This window comes from Prinia subflava, chromosome 10 (genome assembly GCF_021018805.1).
Source record: "Prinia subflava isolate CZ2003 ecotype Zambia chromosome 10, Cam_Psub_1.2, whole genome shotgun sequence".
In the NCBI taxonomy this organism is placed as follows: Eukaryota; Metazoa; Chordata; class Aves; order Passeriformes; family Cisticolidae; genus Prinia; species Prinia subflava.
This window is the reverse complement of record NC_086256.1, coordinates 2697580-2713662: the sequence shown is the minus strand read 5'-3', so window position 1 is coordinate 2713662 and position 16083 is coordinate 2697580. Positions and strand designations below refer to the sequence as shown.

Genomic DNA, 16083 nt, shown 5'->3' with positions numbered 1-16083 from the left:
TCATCCCTCTGCCTTCTCCCTTTCTCCCCCTCCTGCTGGAACCAAATGATTTATAAAATGCCTTCACATTCTTGAGTGAGTTCACACTATCACCTCCAGGCACTGCACTGAGGAGTCTTAGGAGTGGATGGGAAACACAGATCTGATAGCTGGTATTTTTCTCTGAAAGGGGAAAAAAAAAAAAAGGGAAAAAGGGCTGATTAAATTTAAAGGAGAAAAGTTTCCTGCTGTGCCCCAGAGTAAATCTGTAGTCACTGAAGCACTTTCTAGTAAACAAGAGATGTGCGTGGTTACAGTGGGGTTTTATTATTACCCACTGCCATTGTTTTCCATTTTCATAAGACTCAATTAATGCAATCATTTTAGAGTGTCTCTAATCATTACCTCCTACCCTCCCTCCCTTGCACTTGAAGCAAGGGGATCTGCTGCAAGCCACGCTCTGGTGTGAGGAGCCAGCACCTCGCTCCCATCCCTGGCAAGGAGAGGCACAAAGAGGTGATAGGGCTGCTCCAGGGGATCCAGATATTTCTCTTCTCTCTGTCTGGCCTTGCAGGAGACATGGCCAGCACCTCAGCCTGGCTGTGCTGTGCCCTCCCATGGGGTCACCGTGGCACCCCAGCAGTCCCCCTGCCCCAGCCAAGCACAGGGGTGTCAACACCAGCTCTCAGACCATGCTGGGCCAAATCTTTCATTGGTATTTCTTCTCCCAGGATCATAATACTGCTTATGTACCTGTGCCCCTCTCACTCACAGGGAACCCAGACCACTGTTCCTGTTATTTTTCTACTTTTAATTCCTCACTCCTAAAATTTTATCTGTAGCAGAAGGCTCTTTGACAGCTGCATCTCCATCTGAAAACCTGCTGGTGTTTGTGGGGGTGTCCCCACCTGACCAGCTTTGCACTGCAGACCTCCTGCAATTTTCCCACATGTTAGACCTCAAAGTCCTGATTTTCAAAATCAGGGAATTCGCATTCAGGAAGTTTCCAGCAGCAGAATGCAGGGAGCTGGCCCCGTCCCCCACGCCGTGCAGAGGGGAGCCAATTTTATCGTACAGCCGAGCATGCCAGAGCCAGAGCTGCAGGAGGAAGGGAAGAGGTGAGGGGCAGGAGAGGGTGGACAGCAGCTTGACAGGCTGAGGTGGCTGCGGTTTTGAGGCAGGAGGGGATCCCCACAGATTTTTGTGAGGCAAGGCTTAGGGCAGTGTTTGGGTAGTGGCCCACAGCTCCATTTAAATCAATAACAAAGCGGGCTGGAAAGGATGTGACAACCCGAGCAAAGAGCTGAGGAATGAGGCAGCTCAGTGTTAGTGAATCCAGATTTCTGTCTGCCATGGCCATGAAGGATGGATTTGCAGTAGGACTGGGGCCCGTCCACTGTTAGGAGGAGAGGGAAGTAAAGATCATCCCGTGTACAATATAAATGTAAGTTGTTATTACTGCTATTGCTATGTCAGCCGTAAACTGTTCCCACGAGAACAGAGATGCAGCAGCATTGAAAAAGAATGTCTTACTGTGAAATGGGCAGCAGAAACACTGTGGCATTATCTGCCGGGCAGTGAATTTACCTTGGTGACAGATCATTATTCCCTCCTGCAAACGAACCGGATGAAGGGCAGGAACTCAAGGATAACTCAGCAGCACTTGTATTTTACAGGCTTCTGAATTGAAAAAAACAAACAAACAAAAAGTAGCCAGATAAAACTGTAAGGATAGAGAATGTCAAGAGATTGCTTGGGGCAGGAAATGGGGGTGAAAGCAAATTTTATTGCAGATCTATGCTGACTGGATACGTGGACTAAGACATGGATCTGACAGTAGGCATTAAAATGAGATACCAGTGGTGAACCTAAAATCCTTCCTGTACCTCTGTAATCACTGGAGATACCAGGCCTTTTGAGAATTAATCTCTCCCAGTTGAACCTCAGGGAGTTTTAAAACCAACATGTTTCAAACACTCTAATTGCTCTGCATCTGAGATTCTGCTTCTGGAGGAACTCACCCTCCCCTCTCCTGCTCATCCTGACAAGCCAGAGCAGACAGAGTTGAACAGAGTTGCTCAAGAGCAAAGGTGGATCTAGCAGGGCATGTGGACTTGGCTGAATGATTTCTTCATCATTAGACATAGGGAGTAGAAGAGTGGACAGTCTATCTACTGCCCACGTGTACTTTTTCCCTTTCTGTTTTTCTTTTGAATTCTACAGAATGGGAGTTGCTTAGATAAATTATCATTTTCGATAAGTATTCATGTGCTCTGTGGAAGAATGTGTCTAGGGATGGGCACACTGGAAGAGAGAATTTCCTCCTCAGCTCTTCCAGTGAAGTTCTGTTCTAAGCTGCCCAGATGAAGCCATTATTCAAAAGTAAAAATGTTCTGTTCCAGTTCTTGTTTTCATTCTTTCATGTGTCTGGGGACTAAACTTCTGTGAAAAAGAGCCCATTCTCACAGGATGCCTTGCCTAATTTTGCAGACAAGAGAGGTTCAGCTATTCCAATTACGATGAGATAAGAATCTGAAATGTTTGGGATCGCATCCATCCTGAGTTGAACTCTAACTTTTCCAAAATCCATCCATCATTATTTTTCCCTTCTTTTCCTGCATTTGAGTAATGCAAGCAAAGGAGAAACAGAGAAGAAATGAATGTTTATGCATCATAAACCATAGTAGATGGGTGTTCTTTTACCTGAGTTGCTTTAGTTTAATGTAGAGCTTTCTGCCAGTGGAATTCCTTTTCATTTTTCATTTTTTCATGCCAGCTTGAAAGTCAATCAGAGTACAAATTGTCACAGGCCAGACTGCTAAACGTGGCCCAAATTATCAAGTCCTGGCCTCTGTGGTATCTTCAGATACCTTAAATACATGAGGATTGGTCAATCCACCACAGTGCCATGTTTCTGCATCCCTGGGTATTGCACTGTGCCACACCACAAGGCAAATCAGCTGCTACAGGAAGGGACTGCATAGGCTTAGCTGTCCAGCCCAGCTTCCAGCAACAGATTTATCCCAGGTCCTCACTGGTACCCCAAGAGCACATCTGAGTTGTTGCAGGCACCCTCCTGGGATGGGGCATCCCACCAACATCATCCCAATTCCCTGAGCAGCTCCCCTGGATCCACCCAATCTTCCACACATGGGATAAGCACTTTAAATCAGTGAAGGATGAACAAGGTCCCTCTCTGCCTCTTCCATTTACTGTGTTCATGTTGAATCCCTCTCAATGAGTGAACTCCGAGGCCCCCTTTGGGCTACAGCTTGAGCAGATTACAGGAGAAAAATAAACTTGGTCCATGTTCTGGCCTGACCTTGGCCTGAACCTGAGAAAGTGAATGCCCCTATCACACCAACATGTGTCTCTAGAAGTACAATAAACACAAACGGGGGTCACTGGCCCTCTCTGTGCTGCAGTCCCAGGCCAGGAGTCTGGAGTTTTGGGCTGTCCGCCCAAGCGCTTGTTAATAAATGTCCATTCTTAGTCCGTAAAGGAATGTAGACAGGGCATCCTGCCCTACAAAACACAAACTCAGAATGAAACAGAAAGAGAGTCTCAGTCATCGTGCAGAGCTCTGCTGCTGGTTTCCACATCCAGCAGCCTCTTCCCACTGGATTTATGTCCCTAGTTTGGGACTTGGCTGGGGAATTGCCCACTAACACACTGGGTGTTCTCCACTGCTGTCTGAGAGTGTGGTTGCCTGCTTAACCCTGAGTGCAGCAGAGCTTGGGCAGTCAGTCTGTCTGTGGGGCTCTGTCCTCAGTGCTTGGGGGAGGCAGAGCCTGGGATATGAGCCTGGTGAGCCTGGGTCACCCCAGGACGGGGTTGTGTTGCTTCCAGGGATGTGCAGTACTTTGCCCATGCACCTTCACTCTCCCAGTGGAGCCAGTCAGAGGCAGATGACTGCATGACATGATGTGACAAATCTCTTCCTTCCCCAGCCACAAGAATAACTAACATGTAAATATGTAATATGCAGCCAGTAGACATCGGCCTACTTGGGATTAAAAGCTATCAGAGTTAGTTCTGTGCAAAGAATAGACGAGTAAGAGACTCCCTGAGAGAAAACTCCAAAAATTGAATTTAAAGGACAATAGGTAAATACACAATATCCACGGAGTTTACTGTGAATTGCAGATTGCTCACCATTGGTGTCAGCTGAGAAGGTGTAAGAGGTAGCTCTGAAGGGAGAGGAAAGCAGTGGGGAAAGGCAGAGCTGGCTCATCCTCGTGACTTAGCTTCCATGCCCAGCGTCCTTACTTTCACATCACATCTGTACAATCTAATCTTAAGCAGATATTTCCACAGTTTCCATCATCGTGGTGTCCTGCCAGAGTCTTTTAGAAGTGCCGTGGAGTGAAGAGAGGGGAGTGCCAGGAAGGGAGGGTGAGAGGATCCAGTGGATGAAGTCGCCAGGGTTTGTGTCCATCAGGAGCTGCCCTCACCTGACCCTGTCCCCACCAGCTCCTCCTGGACTCTGGGCTTTCCTAGAGAATCCTGCCATACTACCTGGATACATGGATTATTCCTATAACTATCAACTAACGTGCACATTAAAAACCCCCAGAGCCTCTTTTTACAGTCCCCTAATCCTGCATCCACAGGAGTTCAGACTCCCTCGGGCCAGCTCCAAGCGTGTCTGAAGGGTAACCTTGGAGGGTGCACTTATCCAGCTGAGGGAGGGTTTTATAGATCCTGAAATAATTACAGCATCATTGAGTGCAGTTGTATAATTTCTCGGCAAAATACTAATTAAAACAAGATATTTACACACAATGCTTATTTAAACTTAAGACTTCTTTAAAAGAACCTGCATACTTCTAGTAACTGTGTATCACAGCTTTATTGAGGATCATGTTTTTCATGCAGATTGAGTTCTTGTGCTCTAGTATCAACGTAAATGAGCCCATGGCTTTATGTTCAGGCCTGAATACTTCCAGGGCACCTGAATCATCCTGGTATTTCATTTCACCATCTAAAATGACTTTTGAAATACTCTATTTTTTTTTAACTTGCTGTGTTACGGCAATTAGAAATTGCCGTGTTTACTAGGAACAGAGAGTCCAGCAGAGCGGAGTGTTTAATGTAATGAACAGTGTTAGGAGCTCAAAGAAAAGTCAGATGCGTGTCGACACATATCAAAGCTGCTCTGCTGCTCAGAATGACTGTTCGTGATACTTGTTTCATGATAAACTTCCTCAGAACATGATGTTACTGGAAAAGAAGTGATCCACTCTGAGAAACACGCAGGTGACACAGTTGAGTCAGCAGCTTGCAGCAGTGACACAGGCTTACGTTTATAAAAATCCCCTCTGAACTTTTGTCTCCTGCGTGCGGATATCAGAGCCTTAAAATCTGTCCTGCTTCTTGTGCCTGCTTGGTAGCTGTTTGAACTAGCAAAAATCTTCCCACCAGCCTGATGAAGAGGTAGATTCCCTGCCTTAAAAGTCCCACTAGTCACAGAAGTTTCCCCTTTCATAAGTAATCTGCTGTATAAATGTTAGTATCTCCGGTGACCACTGATATCTCCAGGGAAATGATAAACATGGAAAAATAACAGACTGCTGTGGAAACCAGAAAATCCTACCTCCCGTCCAAGAGGGTTTAATTATTGGAGCTGCGAGCATTTCGCTGTGCACAAACATCTCGGCATTCATAGGTGGAAAGTACCTCATGCTGTGTTTGAAATATCAACTGGATTTCAAAGAAGGCTTTGTGCTTGGGCATGGACCTTTCTTAGCCTCCTGCAGATGGTTCCTGTTGCTGAAAAGAGACATGACTTGTGAGATGGGGAGACCTCCGTGCCGATTTTCCGTGCTGCTCTAATCCCGCTTTACACCCATAAAGGACTTCAGTCCTTAAGCCTTTACCCTCTTTCTCCTAAATATTAAAATTATTTTCCTGAGTGTCATACCGTATTAAAGCAGAATGAAAATGGTTTTAACAATTGCTGGCATGGGGCTTCTGTACAGCATGTGTGTCACAAATCATGTCACTTTTCAGCAATAGGGCTGCTGCCAGCGGGAGGCTCAGAAATGCTCATGTTAATCAAAAATTTTAATTTCAAATCAAATTGACAGTTTACACATGGTGAGAAATGCTTCTCACCATGTGATATTTCAGTATGCTACACTGGGCAAAATGGGTGCACTTTCCTGTTAAGAATTTTGACTACAGTATCTGCAAATTTATGGGTTTCAGTGTATTGGGTATGGTAGTGGTTGATCTAAGGGAGCCCCTTGGAGAATAGGAGACAGAAGGGTTTTCATGCAGCCTGGCACTGGTGAGCCGCTGTTGGCACATGCTGCTGGAGAAATGACAGGTATTCAATAAACATCACTATGGTTAAGAGGAAGATTTAAAGGAGGGAGGGGCCGCAGTGCTATAAACAGGATTTGAAACAAATGTGCTTATTTCAGCCCGTGATTAGTCTGAATACCTAAGTACTCCACACCAGTTTTTAAATATCCTTACATTTATTTTCACACTGATGTTCTTCACGCAGCATGAACAATAATATTTATGGCATTAATACTGTAGCTAAATTCTAATTTGGAGCAGTGCAAACCCAAGTAGACTCTGCGTGTTCCAAGGCACGCTCGGGCGGCGTGCGGACCGGAACGCGGACACAGCACACAGCCCTGCCATCGGCTCCTTCCTCCTGCCAGCAGCTTCCTAGAAACCAGTGGGCAGATTCAGGAGGCAAAATTCCAGTGGATGCTTGGTGAGGAGTGAGAGGAGCAAGGACAGGTGATGGAGAGAGGAGCAAGGGCAGCTGGCAGAGCATGCGAGATCGGCTGCAGACAAGCGAGTCGAACAAACCCACTCTTTCAGGCTGCACCACAAATAAGATGCTGACATCAAAAATGACCAGTGGATAGAACTATGATCCTTACACGATTCTCTTTAGGAGGTTTCCCATCTCTCTGGGCTGTCCTGAGGTTAATTGCAATGCCAAGGTTGTTATTGGGACCGTATTTTACAGAGATCTTGAGATGGAGATGGGCAGGGATGGCAATATCCCCTTCTGACCCCTCCAGTGCCCAAATTTGCCACAGGGTGGGTGGGTGCCTGTTGGTGGGTGCCCAGGGAGAACCCTGCAGCACCACATGCTGCCAGCTCTCCCTGGAAGCTCCATTTGGACACTGAGTCACTGGCAATATCGCCACAGACCTTGGAGATCTCAGCTGTCACTGCTCTTGTAACCAGGCTTGATATGAAAATATGAAGATAAATAACTCCTTCATATTATTATTTTCAGGGAGGCAGGCTTTTCTTTTTATTACTCTTTTTATTGTTGGATGCTATAAATATTCCAGAATTATTATCCCAAGGTAGATTTCATCTCATTTACTTTGAAACGCTTTTGAGGAGGCACATTATTTTATAAGCTGCCAAATGAGTATGACCATTTATAATGATTTTTTCCTTCTTTTCTTTAATATTTCACTTTTGGATGGAGGACCTGAAACAGAAATATGGTAATTTAAGACATCTGTTGTTTTTCAAGCTATAGGGCCCTATCGGTATTAATGCAGGGTTTTTTATCAAATTGGGTTTATGGTAGACAGGAAGATTCTAAAATTTTATCATTATATCAAAAAACCGTATTTAACTGCTTTTTCACTCACAAGTACTGAAAAGTACCCAATGATGTTAGAAATCATCAGAAATGAAAGCCCACTTCAGACATCTTAGATCTTGGAATGTTTTCCATCACACCAGGTCTTTATTGTGGATTGAAATGCTTTCAATGTTTCAAGAAGATCTTTGTCTTCAAGTGAAAGGAACAATCTGTGTGCCACCACTTGGACAAAACCTGACATGATTGATTGCAATCTGTAATCGGTTCATTAACAGTAATAAGTTTCCATTAATTCCACTATCTCTGCACTTAAATATAAAATGAGTTTGAATCTCCTAAGAGCTGAGGCTGCAGTGGATCCCTGCAGGATCAGGCTGTTGGTGACACACCTGATGCCGTGTTTGCTCTCGTCCACGTTTATTAATTTGCAGCCCAGACTCTGAAGCTCAATATGACAAATATCAATGCATAATTAGGTATTTTTCTCATTAGAGATTCTAAAGTGCTGTGAGTAGGAAAGGTAGCACACAGGGAGAGGTTACACTCGTATTTTTGTTCTGAGTCACCTCTGGAGCATCCCTGCTCAGGTGGGTTCCTTAGGGAAGGGTGAGAGTCCTTCCTCCACGCCACCCTCATCAGACATTGATTCCCTGTGGCCACAGACATATGGAAAAGGAGCTGAACTTGAGCTCTGGACACCCACAAAACCAAGCAATACCAGACAGACAATTTCACTGTCTGCTGGGTGCAGACTTTTTAGCTAAAACCCAAAAAGGCAAATCATTTACCAGTGGTTTTGCATATTGTGAAGGGTTAACAAAACTTTCATTATCACAGTCTATTAAGCCAGGACCAGGAAACAATTTCTAATCAACACTCAGATCTGGGCAGGGATTGTGCAGTCTTTTGTAGGAGGCCTCAGATCTGTGTTCTCTATTCTCACATGCTCACTTCCAGCTGTTGTCATTGAAATCCCACATAATCTCCCCGGGTCAAAGGGCAGTCATCCATGACTGCCGCTGTTAGGAGGTTATGCTGATTTCTGTTGTCAAATATTGGCCCTTTTCTCTTTCAATCACTCCCATTCTACTTTTTTTAACAAGAAAGATCCAGCCTAGAATTGTATTACATGACTTTAAAGTCTTAAAAGTGTTCCTCTATTGTACTAACACGACATGCCCTGGACGGTCTAATCCATCCTGCTATGGGCCACAAAGAAAGTTCTGGTGCTTCTTAAAAGCTCAGCCAAAGGCAGGTAGTGAGTCAGGGAAAACAACAGCATCTGTGACATGTGGCCCCACAGTTATTTTCATAAGAAAATGTAAAATTTGTCCAAGGTGAGCTGTTGCTGTGGCATTCAAATTATATTGGAAATAACAAGCTGAAATAGGAGTGGGAGCATTTGTCAGGAAACAAGAGAGGTTTCTGCATCACCTTTAATGTATAATGTCTTGCTTAACTCTTCTATAAAATGCCCACGAATTAAAAATGTGGTCTGATTTACCATTAAAGGTTTATCATTTACAAATGTGAGCAATGCATTTTGTGCAAAGCAATTAAAGCAAGGCCACCGTGGCAGCTCTGGTGATCAGTATTTGGGGGCTGCTGATAAATGCAGATTTCACTGTTCCCACATGCAGTTTCCCAGCCTGGTGCTGTCTGCCATCGGAATGGCACAGACATTCCCTTGGACAGAATATTGGGGCTGGCATAGATGTTCTCTTCCATCTCCATTTTTTTTTTTAGATTCAGAGTTAGTTTTTTCAGATGTACAGCTTAGCCCTGTTCATCTTGCATTATATTTCCAGCTGGGATAGAGCTGAGCTATTTCTCAGCAGTGGCGGGGCTGCCTCAGCTGGGTCAGCCCAGCCTTGATAAAGTCACCTTCCAATTAAGCAGAGTGTAAGTGTTATGAAGGTCTCGACTGAAGCACGCATGTTCAGTCCTTCCCTTTTTTGCTGGAGAATGCAGATTAGGAGCAACTCCCTCACCCCCATCCTCCTCAGCCAGAGGAGCTAATCTTTTGGGAGTCCTCGGGGTGAGCCGGGTTCCCTCTGATAACATCCCCTCTCTCCAGGCCTGCGTGTGCTGTGTGATACAGACATTAATTTCCTCATCCACATTATTGCTCCGCATTGTTTGTGAAACATGGGATTATCTAGATAGAGGATAAAACCAAAAGGAATCGAGTTGCACTTCGAGCAGAGAGGGCTTTTCTTTTAATCGGGCATTTGGTTAAGATAATAGGCTTGAGACCCTAATTGATTATTACTATTTTAAGGTTTTAAGATGGCTATGTATAGTGAGATGCTGAACATGAAAAAAGCTTCAGAAATGGGTTCAGTGCTAGTTTGGGGGACTTGTATAATTTCAAAACGCTGAAAAGGAATCAAAGTCTCCCCAAAAGCTGTTCTGTGAAGTTTAATACATTGTCACTCAGATTGTGGTGGAAGAAAAATAACTGAATTTGAACTTCTTCATCTTCAAAGGAGTAACTCTCTCTGTTTTATTTAAGCTTGGCTTTCAGGAAACCAGCTGTATCTCTGTTTTGAAAATACCTTGTATATTTATGGTGCAATCTAACCATTTTATAGCAAAAATAACACTGTTGGATTACGCAAGGAAGCCTGCTAATTAAATAACAATAATACCTTGAGCACCTTGAAAACATCTTCAGATATTCAATTAAGGAACAATAACCCGGTGAACTTTAACCTATAGACTATATTCAGACTTTCTACATAAAAGTAATTGCATCAGTCATGATTTTCTCAAGCTACAACACAAGCTCTTGATTGGTAGCTCAACGTCTGAGACTCCTTTTTACTGCATTAATTGGGAAAGCAGACAATACTCTCCCTGTAAACTCCATTTTAGGACGAAGGTTAGTTGCCTTTGTACACGTTTACTCATTGAAATAGGAATGTTTGCTTAATAATTCAAAACAAATAGCACTAGACAACAAGTCCTAATCCTGATTTCTCCTCTGCCAGTGTAAATTAGGAGAAAATGAGGTGAAACTCTATTTGATCGGTGTAGAAAGATTTGTTTAAAACTTCTTTGAGAGAGATCAGAATTAGGCTCTAGCAATTGAAGCCTTTTCTTCTGGCTTCTTTGCTGGGATCCGAAAGAAGAATACATAAATGACATTGGGAATTTTCTCCCCAATTAAAGCAGCCATCAAGTTATGGAAAGATGTTTTCCATGCGGTACCTGGTACAACAACATTGTGTTGTTGTGCACAATGATTTATTAGTTACTATCCTGCTTTATTCAATTTGGTCTTATTATCCTGGGTATTTTCCCCCCTTAGGGGGCAGACGATCATCCTTGTGGGCCAGAGTGAGATCTCAGGTGATGAGCTAAGTCCTACCTGCCCCTAGACTTGACTGAAGGAGTGATTGAACCATTTATTTTAATTCCTCCTGAAGGTTGTCAGCCCATCTTTGTTTGACAGGGCACTGAGCACGTTCTTTAGCAGGGCATGGGATGAAAATGAAGCAAGTGCTCCAACAGCTTTGCTGAGTCAGGGCCTGCCCTGGCCAGCCACGTGTCTTAATTTGTACCCAAAATTTCAGTGAATGAACTCTGCAAGGTTCATTTTGGGCACCTGCTTTGCTACCAAACTGTGGCTGCTGCACGAAGCTGCAGAGATAACCTGTCGTACACAGAGGTTTCAATGTCCTGTCCCTTGGATATTGAGCAAAATTATCACAGTGCAAGTATTTCAGTAAGGTGCCCTATGAAAAGTAAACCTTGGGAGCTTTCAGGATGTTTAATCATCTTTTCAGTGCAGGAGCTTGTTAATGCTAACATCTGCATATGTAATTGCTTGACTTCACCTATTTTTCTTCTCATTCAGAATTAAGGGGATGATCCAAATTGATACTTTTTTTGCATTTTGACCCCTGTTAATAATGTTAGCTCCACATCTTTTGGCAGTGCTGCTGTTTCCCAGTAATCCTTCTTTTACACATTTAAGTTCTTTGTACTATTTCCCTCGTTTTCTTCTCTCACTGTAATCCCAGCTCAGCAAAAACGAGAGTCTTAGGCCTGGATTTTGCAGTCTGAGCCATCCAGGCAAACCTTTAAAAATTCCATGGAGTTCTCCTGAACTGCAAATTCACAGACCAACCATACCTCAAAATACATTTATAATCCAGCACTAAGCCAAGGGCATGACTTCTGTGGGTTTCAAGGTATTCTTAATGATTGGTGAGACAAGCCCCCGATTTCCTAATGTTTATAAGTAAATATCAAATTGGAGAGTTGTGAAATTCCACTTTTCATTTGTGAAATGTTTATTTTCGGTACTGAAGGATGAAAATCCAACCATGCTCGTTGCGTGCTGTTGTTTAATCATTACTCTTACATATACTCCCATAAGGAATGTTCCTGCAGGAGTAAGTGGACATTTCAAGAGTAGCCAAGATGGAAATATTGAAGTCAGCATGCCCAAGATAACTTCCTCATCTTTGCTCATGCCCTGAGAGTTAGAATATATTTAAAACTGCACTTTCATTTCTGGTTTGACCTGTGTGTGACAGGTTAAAGTAACATAGTTTGCCTTGCCACAATCACATTTTTACTGGATAATTACAAAGGGCTTTCCCTTTAAAAAATCAGCCAAATATCCTACCATGGCTGTGATTTGGGGTGGATTGGTTTTTTTTTTTTCCTTCCATATTTAAGTTTCACCTTCACTCTCCGTGCCTGGGAGATGCAGGTGGGAGTGGACACCAGAGCAGAGCCCGCGTGGTGCGCTGTGGAGAAAAACAACACGTGGCAGATGTTCGTGGCATTGCTGGATGCACTTCTGGAAGTTGCTCAGATGCTGCCATGATGAGCACAGTGTGAGAAGTTACATAGCATAGGCTGCCTTCCCTCCGAAGGGCTCTGCGGAGTAGTAAGCGTCCTGGCCCCCAGCCAGCAAGGCACTTAAGCATATGCTTAATTTTAGGCACATGAGTGGTTTCAGTGAAGACCTAAGAGAATTATTTTTAATTCACAGATCATTTAATTCAATAGGCAGGTCTGCTGCAGCATATGAAAAGTAGATCTTCATATTAAAAATACTCGGGAAATCGGCGATGAGCAAACGTTGTGTATGGGCAGCAACCGATTCTAAAAAGCAGAATGAGGTAGTCATCACCTTTATTGTGGGAAAATACAAAGCAGATCAGGCAGGAGCACTTGCAGCTATCTGGGAGCTATTTCTAAATTGAAAATAAGGAAAAATAAAAGCTCGTAAGAACATTTTTTTTCATTTGAAGTAGAGAAAAATTTATTCTCTTGATGTAAATAAAAACCTTGTTTGCAGATTGAGGAATTTGTTTGTGTTGAATTTCAGCATCAATTTCAATATTTTATAGTACATTTATCTACAGCTGGAGCATGACAGATTTGTGTATATTTATATGTTTGTGTACATAATACATATGTATACACACATACACAAGGATGCCCAAAGATATACATATACACAGTTTGAAAACTCATCATTATTGCTGGAGTATAAAAACATGCCTGATGCAGAAACTTGTCTCGAGTCTGTTAGCTTAGAGACTGCGTTCATCTGGCACCGTGGGCTCCTCGCAGAAACAGGGAACAACTTCTGTGTAGGAGCAGAATTCCGTGAGATCTTGGCTGGAGGTGAACGCTCACCTCCCTCCAGATCTCTCCCAAACCTTTCCCTGCCACACTGCCTGGCATTCCACCCTCTGCAGACCCGTGCAGAAGTTGTGTTCTTTTTGCATCCCGTTCCGCAGGTAGAAATGGCAGTGGGATCTTCTGGGTTTGTTTAAACAACCCCAAAAGGAAGGCAGGAGTGCAAGTGTGCAGCTGGCATTGGTCCTGTTGCTCTGGTCATTGGAGAAAGGTGCACAGGTATTCCCAGCATGAGCGTGGGGTGCAGGAGGATATATGGAATGCAGGGAAATCGTCCTGAGCCTGACAAACAATTAACGATGGAGCAGATGGTGCCCCTGCAAAACATTCAATAATAAATGTGTGCGTGCGCCGGAATCAGTGACTCTAAGTAGGACAACCTAAAAAGGTATGCCACTTATCCTGTGGGCAAGCAGGACTTTACAGTTCTTTTAATAATCCCTTTATCCTGCGATTTCTGCTGTGACCCTGATTTCCAAAGCAGGAGGTCAGCCCGGCCGGCAGCGCAGCCCTCCCTCTAATTGAAGTGCGGCTCTGTCCCGCCCGAGCTGCCAGATCCCGGCCTGGGCTGCTCCTTTGTCACTGAGCATACCCGTGAAAATTAAATGAACATTTGGTGGTAGGCATGTTTGCAGAGAAGAAGGAAAATACTGTTATGTAAAGTGCCATCACATTTTGATACCGAGTCTAGAGGCATTCCTTGCACAAGGGAGGTGAGCGTGGATGCGTCCGCCCTGGTTCCTACAGACAGTCCACAGCTCAAAGTCATTACTTTTTCTTATGCAGAGATTTATTTTTCTTTTCAAAACCTAGTTTTAAGTGTTAGAATTTTATTTTTTTTTTAGTTGAAAAGGCCTTAATTTAAATTTTTTTAAGCATCTGCTCTTTTAAGAACCCCCTGGTGTAACCTTAGAAAAATGAAGAATACGTCTTTAAATCTTGTTTGGTTTGAATGAATGGGTAGATAATCCTGATCAGATGTTTCTTTAGAGAATAATGTTTAAAACGATTATGGAACTTAGCTGTCCTGTCTGTTTCCTAGGTACAGTATTTTCATTTCAGTTGTGAAGTCATTAGGGGTCATCCAAGGTAACCGTTTATTAAAATAGTCCTCTTTTGTTTCAGATTTCCTGTTGAGATACTTTAACATGTAAAAATCTCCCTGCTGATGTGTCATGTTAGCTTTCCTAACCTCTAGATAGAAACCACAAAGCAGCCTACATAGCTGTATGACTGGTTACCCACCTACATAAACAATAATTACTGCTAAGTGGGAAATTAGATGTCACATTTTAAGGCTAAATGAAAGTAAAGTATTTGAGAATACTGTCATTAAATGCATAAAGCTAATCGCTGTTCTCTCACTCTGTTTGTTTTGTAGGACATTTGGGCTTCCAGGACAGTTTTGTCACATCAGGTGTTTTCAGTGTGACTGAGCTAGTAAGAGTCTCACAAAGTAAGTATCATTTTGTGGCTGGTTTATGTGGTTTCTGCAATCCAAGGTGGTTTTTTTTCCTTTGATTCTTATTGTTCCCTTCCTCAATTCAGAAACAGCATCTTGAAAATTAGGACTCTCTTCTCCTCTCCTCTTCCCAGTGGACAGCATTTGTGTGCCACTTCTTTTAATTGGTGAAAATAAATCAGCAGAATTTTAAAGTGAGCTGATAAATAATTTGATTCTGCAAACTTACATGTGCAAGTTGATAAACTCGTCTGGTACCCAGCTGAAAATGGGCAGAGTGCAGACAAATGCATACAGAAATCAGCTTCCCATGGATCCCTTGCAGGATCCAAGGGCTGCATTGTAACCAGACCTCTGGAAATTACCTGATCTGAGCACACAACCCTGGAAATTTTCTGATGCTGTTTTTTCACATTGTGTTTATCCATGCCATGTGTACATGTCTGTGTGTGTTTCTGGGGGCTGTCCCAGTGCAGGGCCAGGAGTTGGACTTTGAGGATCCATGTGGGTTCCTTCCAGCTCGGGGCATTCTCTGAGTTTGGGGTTTGTACACCTGCAAGTTGCCAAAGTCATTAATAATGCCAACAACTGTACCAACTTCAGCCCTGATAATCTCACACATCCTGACTTCCCCAGGCCCACGTTTTCCATTAGCTGTATGGAATTCTGTCTTCTAGAAGGATTTGGGGGTTGACCTTTAAAGAATGCTAATGCCCCCAGCGTGAGTGACACACTGCAGCATGATCATTACAGGCTTGTCAATACTCACTAACAACACTGAATTAAGAGTACCTGTCACCACCCTGCTCCATTGATCAGAGGTGCATTGATTGTATTTTGCTATGACATAATCCAGATAGTCCAAAGAAAGATATGGACAGGGTCTTGCTGAGACACTCCTGCTAAGCCAGGCCTGTAGGAACAAGTCCTTTGTGGAGCTAAAAAATTCTTCCCTGTGAGGGTGGGGAGGCTCTGGCACAGACAAGGTGTGGCTGCCTCATCCCTGGAAATGCCCAAGTCCAGGTTGGAGCAGTCTGGAAGGTGTTGTGGAAGGTGTCCCTGCCCATGGCAGGGTGGAACTGGGTGATCTTTAAGGTCCTTTCCAATCCAAACCATTCTGTGATCTTTTCTCCAGCCAGTGTGGAGCTGTGGGATAATATCACTTTATCATCAATCCCTGCTCCAGGTGAAACCCTCAGCTCTGTGCCCCTTTAGAACCTTAGGGTGCAACCAATCTCTTTAAATGATAAAAATGGTTCTCCTAGATAGCAGAAATATTTATTTGTGTGCTGGCTCTGGGCATGGAATTTAAGTCATTCTGGGGCTAGAATCTAACTGGCACAAACCTAGTAGAAAATCTGTGGTTTTGAGTCAAAAGACA

The 16083-nt window shown here is 43.5% G+C and overlaps 1 protein-coding gene across 14 annotated transcripts in view; it reads left to right on the top strand.

The window, feature by feature from the left end:
- NFIA (nuclear factor I A) overlaps positions 1 to 16083 on the top strand; it is a 248922-nt gene that overhangs the window by 144609 nt on the left and 88230 nt on the right. For all 14 annotated transcript variants that reach the window (XM_063406953.1, XM_063406964.1, XM_063406952.1 and 11 more), the window contains one exon: positions 14622 to 14696. In XM_063406953.1, the coding sequence (XP_063263023.1) occupies positions 14622 to 14696 (75 nt within the window). The remainder of the gene's footprint in view (positions 1 to 14621; positions 14697 to 16083) is intronic.